The following is a 13,838-nucleotide window of genomic DNA, read 5'->3' on the forward strand; positions in this document are numbered from 1 at the left end:
AACACAAAGGAAAACAGTCTAACATGAAGTATATATCTAAATCTAGAAAAGTTCACTATTCAGTGTTAGACTAAGCCTTCACTTTTGGTACATGTCTAGAATTGGTTGGAATTCTCTTAATGTTAATGATGTCTCTATTTGTTGTAGCATCTTCAACAGCAGAGAACCCCACTACTGCCTATAGACCCTATCCTGTACCTCTGCTTATATGAGGAATCCCACTGAAATAATTGGGATGACTTGCACTATTAAAGGTTTGCTGGCTTGAGCCATTGGAGGGAAAACTTATGGGAAAGGCTTCTTTTGAGGATCTGTGAAGCACCATACACATCTATGGTACTACATTAACGTTGAAGGATTTTATTATGAACATGTATATTGTTTATTTGACTTAGTAGTTGTATGTTGTATGGCTGATCTGATTGCTCAGAGTAAGTGACAAATTCCACTCTGGTTATTTTATCAGGCAATGTAAACAGGAACAATTCAATAAAACACCTTTCTGTTCTCTTTTCTTCTAGGCCTGCATTGCAAAACTTTGCTTGACATGTTTTGTTATGTGTACATGCTGTTAACCTTTTATTCCTTACAGGAACAGATTATTAACACAGTGTACTATATCTTTCTTCTTTCATACTGATGGAAGCTAATGTCATTGTATAAATACTGTAATAATAGACCCCTTATACATAAATGAGATTGAATAAAAACAGAAAATATTCACACACAGTTGATGCTTTTCTGCACGTGCTCTTTTGGCTATGTTGTAACTTTTATTAAAAACTTTCAAAGATTTACTTGTTCACTCTTTATGCTTATTAAGAGTACATCTGGGTTTTATTGAATCTGGGTTTTTTGACCTTTCTAGTTCTACCAAAGTAACTCAGTTTTTCCTTTTGTCCTAGTTTAGACTTGGATCACTGAAGCTACAGAAAGTCTCAGCTCCAGCTGAAGTCATTCAAGAGCTGATTAGCTATTGCCTAGATTGCATAGCAAGACTTCATGCCAAAAATGAGCACCTGCAAAAAGAAAACGAAAGGCTTCAAAGTGACTGGAATGATGTACAAGGACGGTAAGCTCAAAAATGTGTTAGTAGGATATCCTTGTAGTGTGTTTTGATGCAGTTTATCTATACAACAAAACATTCCTGCCAATACAGTTTATTGTGGTAGACACTACTGGGGATTTGCACAAAGTGTAATGTGTATATTTCTTTTTATTTTAATGGTGATGAGTGTTTTGTAGAAGCTGCTTCCCTCCTTCAAAAGGGAACTTAAGATGGTGCCATAAAAAAAATCTAGCTTTACATAGGCAAAAAAGATTCCATTGAAATAACTGGTCTTTACCTCTCTTCTGAAAAAAGCTTTGTGCATTTTTTTCTGAGGAAGTCCTTTTTGTGTCTTTTACTTTGTGTAAATTGGTAAAGGTGAAGGTTAACTATCTTGTCAAAAATTCAAAGGTTGCAGCAGTCTCTTGGGGAAAATTAAGTCAAATATACAATAAAAATTGCACAAATTGTATTTGTAATGTTTTATTTCTCAGTAAATGCTATTTGAAATATATGAAGCCAAGTTTATCTGTAACTGTGTAAGAAACTAGCTTGGTGGTGCGCTAACAAAATATAATATCGTCTGATTTAAAATAAGAAAAGAAAACAAATGACATGGTTTGTCCTTAAATTTATTAGAAGCATTTCTCTAACAGTTAAACAGTGTTACAAAGTATAATTTATTATAGTTTGTGTGCAGGACTGCATTCAATCTCATATTAAGATGTAGTGTTGTGGCCCTAGTAATAGGTAATTCCAAAGGAAGAAACTTCACAGCTTTTTGACAGCCTGATCATTTGGAATAATGTATTTGAGTGTTTTGAGGTCTCCAGGTATACCTTATGATATAGATCCTCTGCCTAGCACTGCCTTTGACAGTTGAGATGCCATGGTCTCACTGCCAAGGCCCTAGCATTTGTTTTTAAGTTGTGGCAGATGTTCAGTTAAAGGTATGATGGGATCTGATTCACAATTGTGGGACTGGAGATCAGATCCGAGTTGTGCCTTCTTACTGGTGTAGGTACTGATCATGATCTCGGGCTCACCTTACATTGATAAGTAGGAAGCTGAGTGTCCAGTGCACCTGGCTTTGAGTCCCAGCCTGGGAGAACATCAGAGTCAAGGTTTCTGATGTGCCTTCATGGCTGGGAGCCCCAATCACCTGATTGGCCTGGCCACATGTTCATTTTAAGGTGCTACTAGAACCAGCCACAAAGATGTCACACATACTTTATGTAATAACTTTTTGGCTTATTCCCTGTTTTATTGAACGATTAATTGTATGAAACAGTGACCCAGTTACTACTTAAGATGTGGGTAATCATGTCTTAAGTATATCATCTGCCAGGGGTCTTAAACTCCCCAGAAGCTTAAAATGATCTTTCTCAAAATTCCAGTGGATATTCAGGCTTAAAATTTCAGAGGCACATAATAGCTCAAACATATAACAGATGCTTGTAAAAGTTCTAAAACTAATTACTCCTTTCTTCATAGATTGTGAGAAATTTTTAAAATATTCCTATGAATTTTCCTGACACCATTTCCTCAGCATTCTTGGTTTTTTATTTTTGTGGATTTTGGTCAGTATCTTCTAAGGAGGCCAGGTTCCTATGTCCTTGCCTTCCTGCAAATTTTCTCTCCTGAGGAACACGGACTTTCTCTAATCTCTTCCCCATCTCTCTAATATGTCCAAGGAAACACTCTTTCTTCTATAGTTACCAGTCGTTTTTGTCAGGTAACTAGTTCTCTCCAGAGATGGTTATCTGTTGCTCAGTTACTACCTCCTGAATTTCCACTGAAAAAATAGTTGTCCAAGGGTGCACTATTTGAACAGAGTGAACTTCTTGCTGTTCTTGTGCCAGAGGTAAGAATTTTTTCTGCTAATGTACTCCAGATTTTAGCAGTATGGGAAAAGACAAAGACAGCAGAGAAGTTTGAAGCTCCCTACATTCAAAATGGGCTTTGAAGACAGATTGCTCAAATTGCCAGAATTTTAACTATTTTACATTCTTAGTCATAACTACATGCATTACAACATGTTGATGAATACATGTGAGGTGCTGAGTGGCCTTGATTCAGTTAACTCACTTTTTCTCACTATCCTGTAATTGCAGGAATGGGCTCTACAGCCATTTTACCGCTTTGCAGGTAGTGAAAAAAAGGCACCTTTGTGAGACTTCTTGCATTAAAATCCATGGACTATTGCTGAGTACACTGAAATAAATTGAAAAATTCTAGCATACGTTATTTAAAACTATAGCACTAGATTTAAAAAAACAAAAAACTCTACCCCAATCACTTGGTGGTAAAGCTCAAACAGAGAGAGATTAGAGAAAAGTCACACAACTGTTGCCATTTAATTAGGAGCTGAAGAAAACTGGGTGGTTAACACCCAGTTACTTTTAGCTAGATAATAAAATTAGAACTTAATTATCATTTGGCTATGTTATGCCAAACAGTTTAGTTTACTTGTTTTTACTGCACATAAAAATAGTCATAAAGAGTTTTAGAACACCCTTTCTGTGGGTGTGCATACACACAAAGAACAGATTAATTAAAATATAAAAAATAAATTATAATATTTTATTTATATAAATAATTCCTAAATCCAGAAAATAAAAGGTAAATTTTGTTTTGAATGTGGTATATGTTTTATCGTGATTACTAAAATTAATATGGAGGAACTGTAGTTAAGATTGCTGTCAATTTATATTGTAGTCAAGTATAGTGACAGAAAAATTGAACCATAAATTGCCTATAAAAATGCAGGTTGGGCGTTTGGCACTTGAAAAAAAATTATTTGAAAATGACTTCTTAACATTAGCTCATCAACATTCTCCACCACTACCACAGAAGAAAAAAAAGGGAATAGGGTGCAATTTTAAGAAGGAGGTGAAGTAAACATAAGAAACATTGTGCTATTAGTATGTGGCAGGCATAAAAGTCACCATTATCCATTATCTGCCTGGCTTTGGGTGCAAAAATATATGTATAACTGCAGCTGGTTCTTCAGCTCATATTATTTCTACATGTCATTCTTTCTTAAGAAATGGACAGTTACATCAGTTACCTTTTGTTATCTACCAGTGGCAATTCTGATTAACATTAGCTGCTTTCAGTAGGATGTGATAGTGTCCTGATTGATCTGATCTCAATTACATGTGACATTAAAAGCTTCATACCTCTATTACCAAAAATAGCTGAGATAAGATTGGCAACACTATCTGTGCCCATTTGATTTACTCACTTTTGATTTATTTATTTTTATTGCATCTGAGAGTTGTGTTTTGAGATTAATAGCTTTTGTATATGGCTGAGCAGATGAAGTTTCACTGAGACAAATCACATGCAAAGCACAAGCATGTGGCAAATTGCAATGAAAGGTTGTGTTAGTAGAAGATAGCATGCTGGAATGAAATCTTAGTCAAATTTTCTTAGTGCCCATGTAATACAGGTAATGAATGCTATAATGAATTAAAAATTAAAGTATCTTTCTTGATCCCATACAAATTCATAGCCAGAAAACCCCACTCCTGCCACATGATATATAAATGGCACACCTCTCTATCCAAGCAGAAAATCACAGCTACTTTCCAAGGTGCATTTTGATTAACGTGTTGTGCAGCAATCTTAAAGGAAAACTGTAACTTGCAAACACTACACTAATAATCTTTTATCTTTTAAGAATTTTTAATTTAGTATTGTATTAAATAAACAACCCTATGCTGGATTCAGCCCATAGACCAACCCCACTTGTGGGCTCCATCCCACAGACCAGCCCCACACCACTCAGGCTAGTGGGGCTGGGAGGTTGAGCACCACTATCTGTACCAAACTATGATCTTTAATTTGACTCTTCATATTTCTTAAAGGGTGACAAAAGTGACTATCCATTTCCTGCATTTTATTAAAAGTTCATACAAAATTAATCTATACCATAATACTAATTCACTTAACCCACAATATTTTTCTGTGTCCCAGCTCCAGCAAACTGTATCAGTGTCCCAGCACTGAAAAATGGCAGCAGGGGTGCTTTAACTAAAACTTGTTTGACGAGCTTTAGTTAAAGCATCCCCGCCACCATTTTTCAGTACAGGAACTCTGATAAATTTGACACTCTGGGTGGTTTAATTACAGCAGCTTTTGGAGCTGCTCTAATTAAAGCACTTCCCCCACTCCCTCCCCCACAACCTCCTGCAGCATTTGTACAAATGCTCCTCAAGCAGATCATTCAGCATGCCCTGAAGGTCACAGACTGGACCTCACTCCTGCAATGCCTTTATTTCTCATACATGGTACTTCATGGCCATGTAGTATCCAAATAATTTTGGTGAGATTCTAGACAGGTACATGTATCTGCACATATATATGGATGAATTTGGGGCTTTAGGTTCTCTCTCACCAAAGGGGAAATTGATTTCCAGACTCAAGGCTTATTCATTGAAATTGCTTTACATACAGTTCCTTTTTTGGTTATATCAGCAACAGCTAGCTAGTAGCGGAAACACCTCAGGAGATCTCAGGGACTGCAAGTTGCTGTTTCTTAGGGTTGTTTTGATTTTTGACCTTTAGTTAGCCATTATTGACACATTTTGAGGTTTTTCCCTCTGTATTTGATATACACTAAATCAACATTATTTCCCCCACAATATGAGGGGGTTTTAGGGGTAAATAGACATAAGGTTCCTGTTGAAGTAAGTGAAATTAAATTAACCATTTATAGAAAGAAGTTCTCTTAGTATTTGTTTTAAGACTGCCTTGCTTTTAAGTTACACCTCTCTTTATTCTGGGATAGATTTAGACAATTATTCTATGCTGCCATGCCCCCTCTAGCTATGAATTGGATGCAGATGTCCATGCCACAGCTGGTGGTTGTTCTCTTGTACTTAGGCATTTTTATGTTTTCTTTTCTTCACAAAATGGTTAACATTTCCATTTCTAAATGGACGTTCTCCTGGTAGTTGATTAGTACATATGATCTTTCATTTAAGAATTTTTGAACTGATCTATATGGTAATGATGTTTGGCCATTTGCATTTAAATTAGATGAATTATTTATCAACTCTTAAACATATCCCTAAGCATTATCACAGTAGACTTGTTAATACTTTGTAAGATTCTTTTCTATTGAGTTTTTATTTCATTTCACGCATATTACATATACAAATGAAAGAATATTTACACATGTTCAAAATATACTACTGTTGCTATTTTCATTTTAAGTTATAACTTAAATTATTGTGCTCTTAAATTTAATATATTTCTGAAAAATGACATGCCTCTTTGAGTTGCTGTATCACAATTTAGGCAGTAGTGGATTGCAGAATATTTTATAAAAGTTTGTGGTATTATACTGTTTGCGCTACTAATATAATGGGCATGCCTATGTTTTGAAATATGCTGTGAGCAGCAGGCTCATTATTAAAATGTGAATGTGCTGCTTTGAATATTTCTGTACTACACAACAAAAGGAAAAACCATGTAAAATATGCTTATGTTGAATGTCAAGAACCAAAAAGTAAGAAAATCCAAGAATTAATCATCTTTAATTGAGCCTCCATGAGCATCCATTACAGTGCAGTCTTTAACTTAAAGATCCAAATTTTCCACAAGACTCTTGCCTTATTCAGCACACAAGATGTTGTTTTATTGTTTTATTACCATACTTACTCGAATCTAACACGACCCTGAATTTAAGATGACCTCTCTAATAATTAGGTTAAAATACATGTAACATTTATAAATTAGTTATAATTTTCCATGTACAGAATCTAACTATTGGGGGGGGTATCTTAAATTTATCCCCCTACACTGCTGCAGGGGGGCAGGTGGTTCGGGGAGGTCAGTTAGCTCGCCCCATGTTTGTCCTTGCTCCCCTGCCAGCTTCCCCCTGACAGGCTTGAACCCCCCTCTGCTTCTCCTCCTGCCCTTCCCTCTCCCCTCTAGCCTCTGCTTTCCCTCTCCACTCTAGCCTCTACTTCCTTTCCCCCCACCAGCCTCAGCTTTCCCTTCCCTTATCCTTGCTCCATACTGATAAGCTCTGTTCCTGTTCTAGCCTGGGACACTGAGCTAGTGTCCCTGGCTAGAACAGTCCCAGCCCCCATAGCAACTGTGCACTGCTACTGTGGGTGTGGACTGGGGCCTGCCTGCTGATGCAGAGCAATGGTAAGAGAAGGAGAAGGACAGGCAGGAGAGCAGAGACTGTGGGGTGAGGGGGAGATAGGGAAAAGAGGCTACAGGGGGAAGATGGTGGGGTGCAGGGTTGGCTGGGTGGGCATTAACAGCTGGGGTTATGGCCCAAGCCTCAGGTAGGGGCTGGAACCTGAGCCACAGCAGCTACCTGCCACCTCACCACCCTCATACTCACTTCTAAGATGAGGGTTTTTTTCTAGGTCTCTTGTTCAATGGGGAGGAGGGGCGACAACAGGACCTCATGTTAAAATTGAATAAATTGAGTATTATGTAATCGAGTATCATGTAGTCTTTTTATTTATTTTTGCCATGCTATACATCTATTGTTGATTTAAGTTCAATTAATCAGTTCCTGAAAACATATTTTTGCATATATATATTGGGTAGGTCATATACAACTTCAGAATAACCCATTTCAAAGTTCTCACTCATAAAATTCTTACTATTTACTAGAGGTGCACCAATATATCAGTTGCTTATTGGATTGCCACTGATAAATAGGGAAATGACATTATTGGCTATCAGATTTTTTTTTGGCCATTGTAACCTATAATGTTTACCCATAATTATGCCTTTTGGCCAGGGCCCTAGAAACCTGAGTTTCCTCTCTCCTGTGGGCCTGGGGCCCCTGGATGCCTGGGTTCCCTTGGGAAATGGCTAGTTTCCCCTTGAAAATCGGCAGCAATCTAGCCTGCAATGGGTCCTGCTTGGGGCTGCCAGGAGCAAGACACAGGGGGTGCTGTGTCCATAGACAGGAACAGGGGGTGCTGCAATGAGTCCTGCTTGGGGCTGCTGATAGCAAGATGCAGGGGGCTGCATGCATGCACATGTCCAGGCATACAGCCAAGCAGCATGGAAAAGAGCTGCTTGCAGGTTAGTCTGTGGAGTGGAAAGGGCATGGGGCTGGGGCTGGAAGCATTGTACAGCCAGGGTGGTGCATGGGGCCCAGTGCTGGGGCAGAGAGTGGGATGGAGCCACGGGCAGCTTGTCCATGGGTCATAGAGAGGGTGCTCCATGAAACTGCATGCACCCCCCAGGGGGAGGTATATGGGGACATGTGCCTCGCCCAGATTTGTGTGTGCGGTGAATGTAAGCTGCTCATTGTGGGCTTGGGGCTCTCTGCTCTGCTACCTTTCCCTCGGGAGCTCTGCACTGGCCACATGCCCCCCAGCCTGCCTGGCAACAGTGGGAGTGGTGAGTTATGCGGGCTGGACAGGGGAAGCATAGCTGGTGTCGTGTTCCCAGGGTAAAGGCAGCAGTGCTGAGAGTCTCACACCCCTTGCCCCGCTTGGCCCTGCTTGCTTAAAAGCATTCTGGTGCTTAAAAATGGTGGTGGTAGTGCTTCAACTAAAGTTCATTCGATGAGCTTTAGTTCAAGCGCCCCTGCCGCCATTTTTAAGCACCAGAACACTCATATATGAGACACAGGAGGCTGCTCGAGCACACCCAAAAAAAAAGTTTATGTCAGTACTTTAAAATGCCTTGCATTTAAAGTAAATCAGTTATTGGATCAGCATTGGCCAATACGGTTGGTTAATATTTGGCTGTTGGTATTGGCCAAGAAAGTCTTTATCAGTGCACCTCTACTACTTACATATGTACAATTAGTTCCTCCTATGAAAAGTAGTTTGTATTTAATACATAAAAATCATCCTCGCATCCAAAGAAGATGTAACATCTTAAAATCTTAGCTTTACAGTTCAGAGTCTACAACACAGGATGTATTAGCAGTGTAATTGTTTGAGTGCTAGAGAGAGATTAAAATTGAAATGAATCCTGTTTAGTGGTTTTGTTGAGATTGCCAGGAAGCATCTTCAATACCCTGCTGGCTCATAAGAATAGAGTTTGCAGGAGGAATCAAGGGACAGTGAATGGGCAAGTGTCCACATAGTCTATGCACCTGCTTCTGAAATCCTAACAAACTAAGGGTCTTGAGAATGGTATGCGCTGCCCAGATCATCAGATGGAATTTTAACGTTTAAGCCAATTTTGAAGAGGTCTATATTTTTTTTTTATTCTGAGAGAAAGAGTATTAAAAGTACAAAAGTGAACAGTGTCAAATTTAGGCCTATCAAGCCTTAGCCTTTCTCTCTATAGCCCCTAGTGGATGCCAAAGCAATGGTCCAGTGGGGATCGGAAGAATTTTATGCATGTCTGACATGGTGGGAGGTTCAGTGTTTGGGATGGGGCATAAAATTTCTTCAATCTCCATTGAACTATGGAGATCCCTCTAGCCCTGTTCTGCAGATTGCTAAACTGGTAGAAGACTTAGCTGATTGCCCAGGATAACACCAGGTCTGGTTTGAGACTTGAGGCTGTCCCATAGCTGGGGCCAACTGTCAGCTGAGATCCTTAGTCTTGGGGTCCACTGGTGCTACTCGTTCAATTTATGGTGCTGTTTAAGTCAGAAAGATGTTCCACAGGTTTTTGTGGCATATTTTTGTGGTTGATTTGCAACTTAATGGTGCTGTAAATTGACTGGAGATGTAGCAGTGTTACTGTTTGTCGTGTGATTTACACCTAAATCACACCATACCTATAATATGTGCCAGAGGTCTGTAGTAATCTCATATGTATCTTACTAAAGTATATGCACTGTATTGAATTCACTGTTAAAATTAAAGTAACACTGTTGATATCTAGCATGTGTAGTGTATATATAAAGAATATTTGTAAGAAAGAGGAATTAGGAAGAGATTTTTTGTGGGAAGATTCCATAAATGTCAGTTAGTAGCATTTTTGCACATTCTGCTAAAGTTGCTTTTTCTGACATGTTTGGATATAATATAATAGACCATGGGAACCGTTTGTATGGTCATATGTGACGACTTCTGTGTTAGGAGTCTTGGCCTCCCTACATTACATATTCCTACAGATATACAGAATTTTAAAGGAAAATGGTAAAATGCGACGAGAATAACAATTGTTGTTACATTTTAGACTTGAAAAATGTGTGGCAGCTAAAGAAGAATTAGAGACAGATCTTTATCAACGGTTTGTCCTGGTGCTCAATGAAAAGAAAGCAAAGATAAGAAACTTACAAAAGTTGTTAAAAGAAGCTAAGGAACCTACAGAGGATAAAATATATGGAAGGTATTCATAAATTTGCTGAGTTATACCGTGTAACACCTGACATGTAAATAGATTTTAATTTGATTTCAATTGTACACCAAACTATTCTATATAATAATAAAAAATTATCTTTATATAGTTGCTTTAATTCTAAGGTGTTTTATATGTTTTATAATTTAAGTAGTAACTAAACATGTGATTTTGGAATATGTCAAGGCAGAAAGCCAAGAAGATTCAATTTTGCTTCCAGTGATATGTGAGATGACTGGCATATTACACATGCCAGCATATTATTATGGGCTTTATTGTTCAATGCTGACTGAAGAAGAAGAGCATGAACTACTGAATAAACTAATCATTAGCTGTGTTTTCACTGACTGCTTCCTATCCAAGTACTAACCAGTACTAAACTTGCTATTTGTGGTGCAGCTTAAAGTGGTATGGCTTTGATGAAAGATGTTTTTTTAAAGTTGAATTTTAAGTTAGTTCTGGTAGAAAATGAATAATGGTCTATGTTATCAGAGGTAGAAGTCATCTCTGTTCTATTTCCCCAGAAAACACCTTTCTTCTAAAACGCATAGAGCCATTATTGAATAACTAATTTTGTGATAATTCGAAATATCCACTTTGTTCCAAATTCTTCTTTATATATTAATATTTTGCTTATAAGCTGTTCAGCATAGGGATTCTGTAGTGGTATTAGTCTATGAAATACTGTAGAAATAATAGTCAATAAAATAGAAACATAAGAAATGAAAAAATCATCTTTCTTTTGTATGAATAGCACTTCTGTTGAAACTGCTGCTGAAAGAGAAGATGATTATGAGGGCAGCACTGATGAGGAAAGTGAGCCTTTAACACAGCCTGCTTCAGTAGCATTAGGTAAGACAAAATATATTGTCTTTGTGGACTTAATCACAAGTAGGCTAATTGCTTTTTAACAGTGGTTTTCAACCTGTGGTCTGCAGACCCCTGGGGTCCACAGACTATGTCTAAGTGGTCCTTGGAAGATGACTATGATCAATCAAAGGTATGTGAATACCTATACTTACAATTCAAAGAGGTCCACACCTCCAGTTGAAATTTTCAATGGGGTCTGGAAATGAAAAAATGTTGAAAACCACTGCTTCATACGAGTAAGCTGTAATGAAGACAAAATACTACCTGCAAGTTTTCATTGTGACAAGCCAGCCTGCAAGCATAAAAAGATCTCTGTTGAAGTTGAGTAATTTGCAGACATTTCCAGTTTTTAATGAAGGAGTTGTCATTGTTTATTAAACAACAAATTTCATACTTTCCATAACTAAAAGCACGTGGAACTTTTTATAGATTATTTACTAAGTACAGTTTCATTTTAAATTACAGGCATTATTATATACACATGGGCTGCTGGCAGACATGAAAAAAAAAGCACTTTACTGGAAGAAGCAGCACCTTAGTTTGACCCAGCTCTACAACATCTGTATAGATTGGATGCTTCAGTGGGGCTTTTTTGATTGAATCAGCTATTAGATACAAGTGCCAAAAAAACTCCACTGAAAAGCCTGATCTATAAAGATGTTGGAAAGCCAGGTCCAAATAATGTGATGCCTTTTCTGGGCATGCACGGGCCTTGGAGCAAAGGCAAGCAGAGTTTACAGTAAAGTGCCTGTTTTGGTGGGTTTCTAATGTCTTTAAGCAGCCATGATGATTGCTAAAATGTGATTGCTGGCAGTTCAGATATGTTAAAAAAGGGAAGGGGTGTTATAAAGGGTGGTTGATAGTTATAAAACTATATAAAAAGAGTTGTATACTAGTTTTGCATTGTACAAATGGAGCATAAATATTTTTGTAATAGTTTATTCATATTGTTGATATGCTGTTGGCCTCATGTCAGTGAGCTGTTTTATCTAATTGGGTCAAAACTGGAAATCAATGCTATACAGAAATTGTCTGTTTTATAATACAAATCTTTGCATAATACAAAATCGCAGAATTCTGTGCCAGACACAATGTTTTCAGTTTTTTTAAAGGGCCACTTTCAAGGTTGACTTGCACTGAGGGCAGGGTTGCCAACCCAAGGCAGGTTTTTTTACCAGCAATCTTCAAACTTTTAACTGCCAAACTCATTCACTGACGCATGTTTTTGCTGATATACGTTTACATAACATAAATGTAAATATGTAAGGCCCTGAACAAGGGCAGAGTTCAAATTTAGGGGTTTAAGACTAGCCGTAGTAAAAATGTGTGGCCATCACTAAAACGTTTGCAGATTTTCATTGGAAACAAAGACTTGGGTTGACAACGCTGCTTGACTACAGCAATGGTTTATACCCTGCTGCCTGCACTGCAGGGATCCCCTACTCACCCACCCACACCATGATGCTCCTGACTGAACACCATACCATGCTTCCCCCATCCACCCACCCCTCAGACTTACCCCTGCCAGACCCATTTCCCTGTTCCAAAGCAGAACCCCTCCAAAAAGGACTATTACTGCCAGTGAGGCAGGTAATATCACAAGCAGTCAGGATGCAGCTGCCCTGAGGTGGTGGGGAGCTGTGGAGACTCTTGTGAGCCACAAAGCTCTGAGAAGGTTCTGGGTAGCGCTGCTCTTCTTTGTCTATCCATCAGCACTGCCTCCATCTTCTTTCTGACGTGACACTTCAATCAACCTCCAGTTGCTTAGGTTTTTTTACGGATGGCTCCATTTCTTTGTGGATTTTTGACAGGTGTTCTTAGCCTTGTTTTTATGGTCTGTTGTACATTTATGGATTGTTGGCACCCTGATTGAGAGATGCTGAGTACTTAAAGATTTCTCCTTCAGGATTGTTGGATGTGTAGATTTTCCCTCGCCGTTGCTGTTTATCTCTACTGTAGGAAAAACTAACCAATGAGACAAAGCCATAAATAACTGACTGACTGCACATGTTCATGGCCTCTAATGAAAGTTGAAGCTGTTCTGCACTGTGGCATGATTGGTTATCACATCTATACAACTTATGCACAAGTTTATTAAAGACATATCATTATACACAACTTACAGTTTTCTGATTTAGGCTATGGACAGGCATTCAGTTCCAATTCTGAGAATTTCAGGGAAATTCTTACCACTGAGAAAACAGGTTGGGTTGGAACTGTACAGGCATTCCAGCCCTCTGGCTGGAGAGCTATGCAGACTCCTCAAAGCCAAGCTCTCAAGAAGCAGCCCTCTTGTGTCCTGCTAGAGGCTCCAACCCTAGAGGTGCCTGATGATTGACAGCGTGCCCTCTCCATTGCTTGGGAAGGATGCAGGATGTCAGTGAGAAGCTAGCAGGTGCTGAAAAGCAGCACTTGCAAAGGAAAAGCTCTCTGCCCTGCAGGAGTTTGAGGGATGAGGAGAACTTGACCCCCACCATCCCTGGGCATTACTAATACCCATTAAACAGTCCAGGGGAGTCCTGGGATTGTTAAAGGGCCATCAGGAATAACCCCTGCTGAGGCAGCATGGGAAGTCTCTTGGGCTGCTCAAGCAGTGTGTGAGCTGTGATACCCTTTAATCAGTACC

General features: G+C 38.8%; 1 protein-coding gene across 7 annotated transcripts in view; it reads left to right on the forward strand.

Annotated features, from left to right (window-relative positions):
- The window catches only part of XRCC4 (X-ray repair cross complementing 4), a 400,573-nt gene that overhangs the window by 243,063 nt on the left and 143,672 nt on the right, over positions 1–13,838 (forward strand). For all 7 annotated transcript variants that reach the window (XM_090038202.1, XM_090038208.1, XM_090038207.1 and 4 more), the window contains exons 4-6: positions 906–1,072; positions 10,181–10,333; positions 11,097–11,194. In XM_090038202.1, the coding sequence (XP_089894328.1) occupies positions 906–1,072; positions 10,181–10,333; positions 11,097–11,194 (418 nt within the window). The remainder of the gene's footprint in view (positions 1–905; positions 1,073–10,180; positions 10,334–11,096; positions 11,195–13,838) is intronic.

Source organism: Crocodylus siamensis, chromosome 3 (assembly GCF_052110815.1).
Source record: "Crocodylus siamensis isolate JL-2025a chromosome 3, ASM5211081v1, whole genome shotgun sequence".
Classification (NCBI taxonomy): domain Eukaryota; kingdom Metazoa; phylum Chordata; order Crocodylia; family Crocodylidae; genus Crocodylus; species Crocodylus siamensis.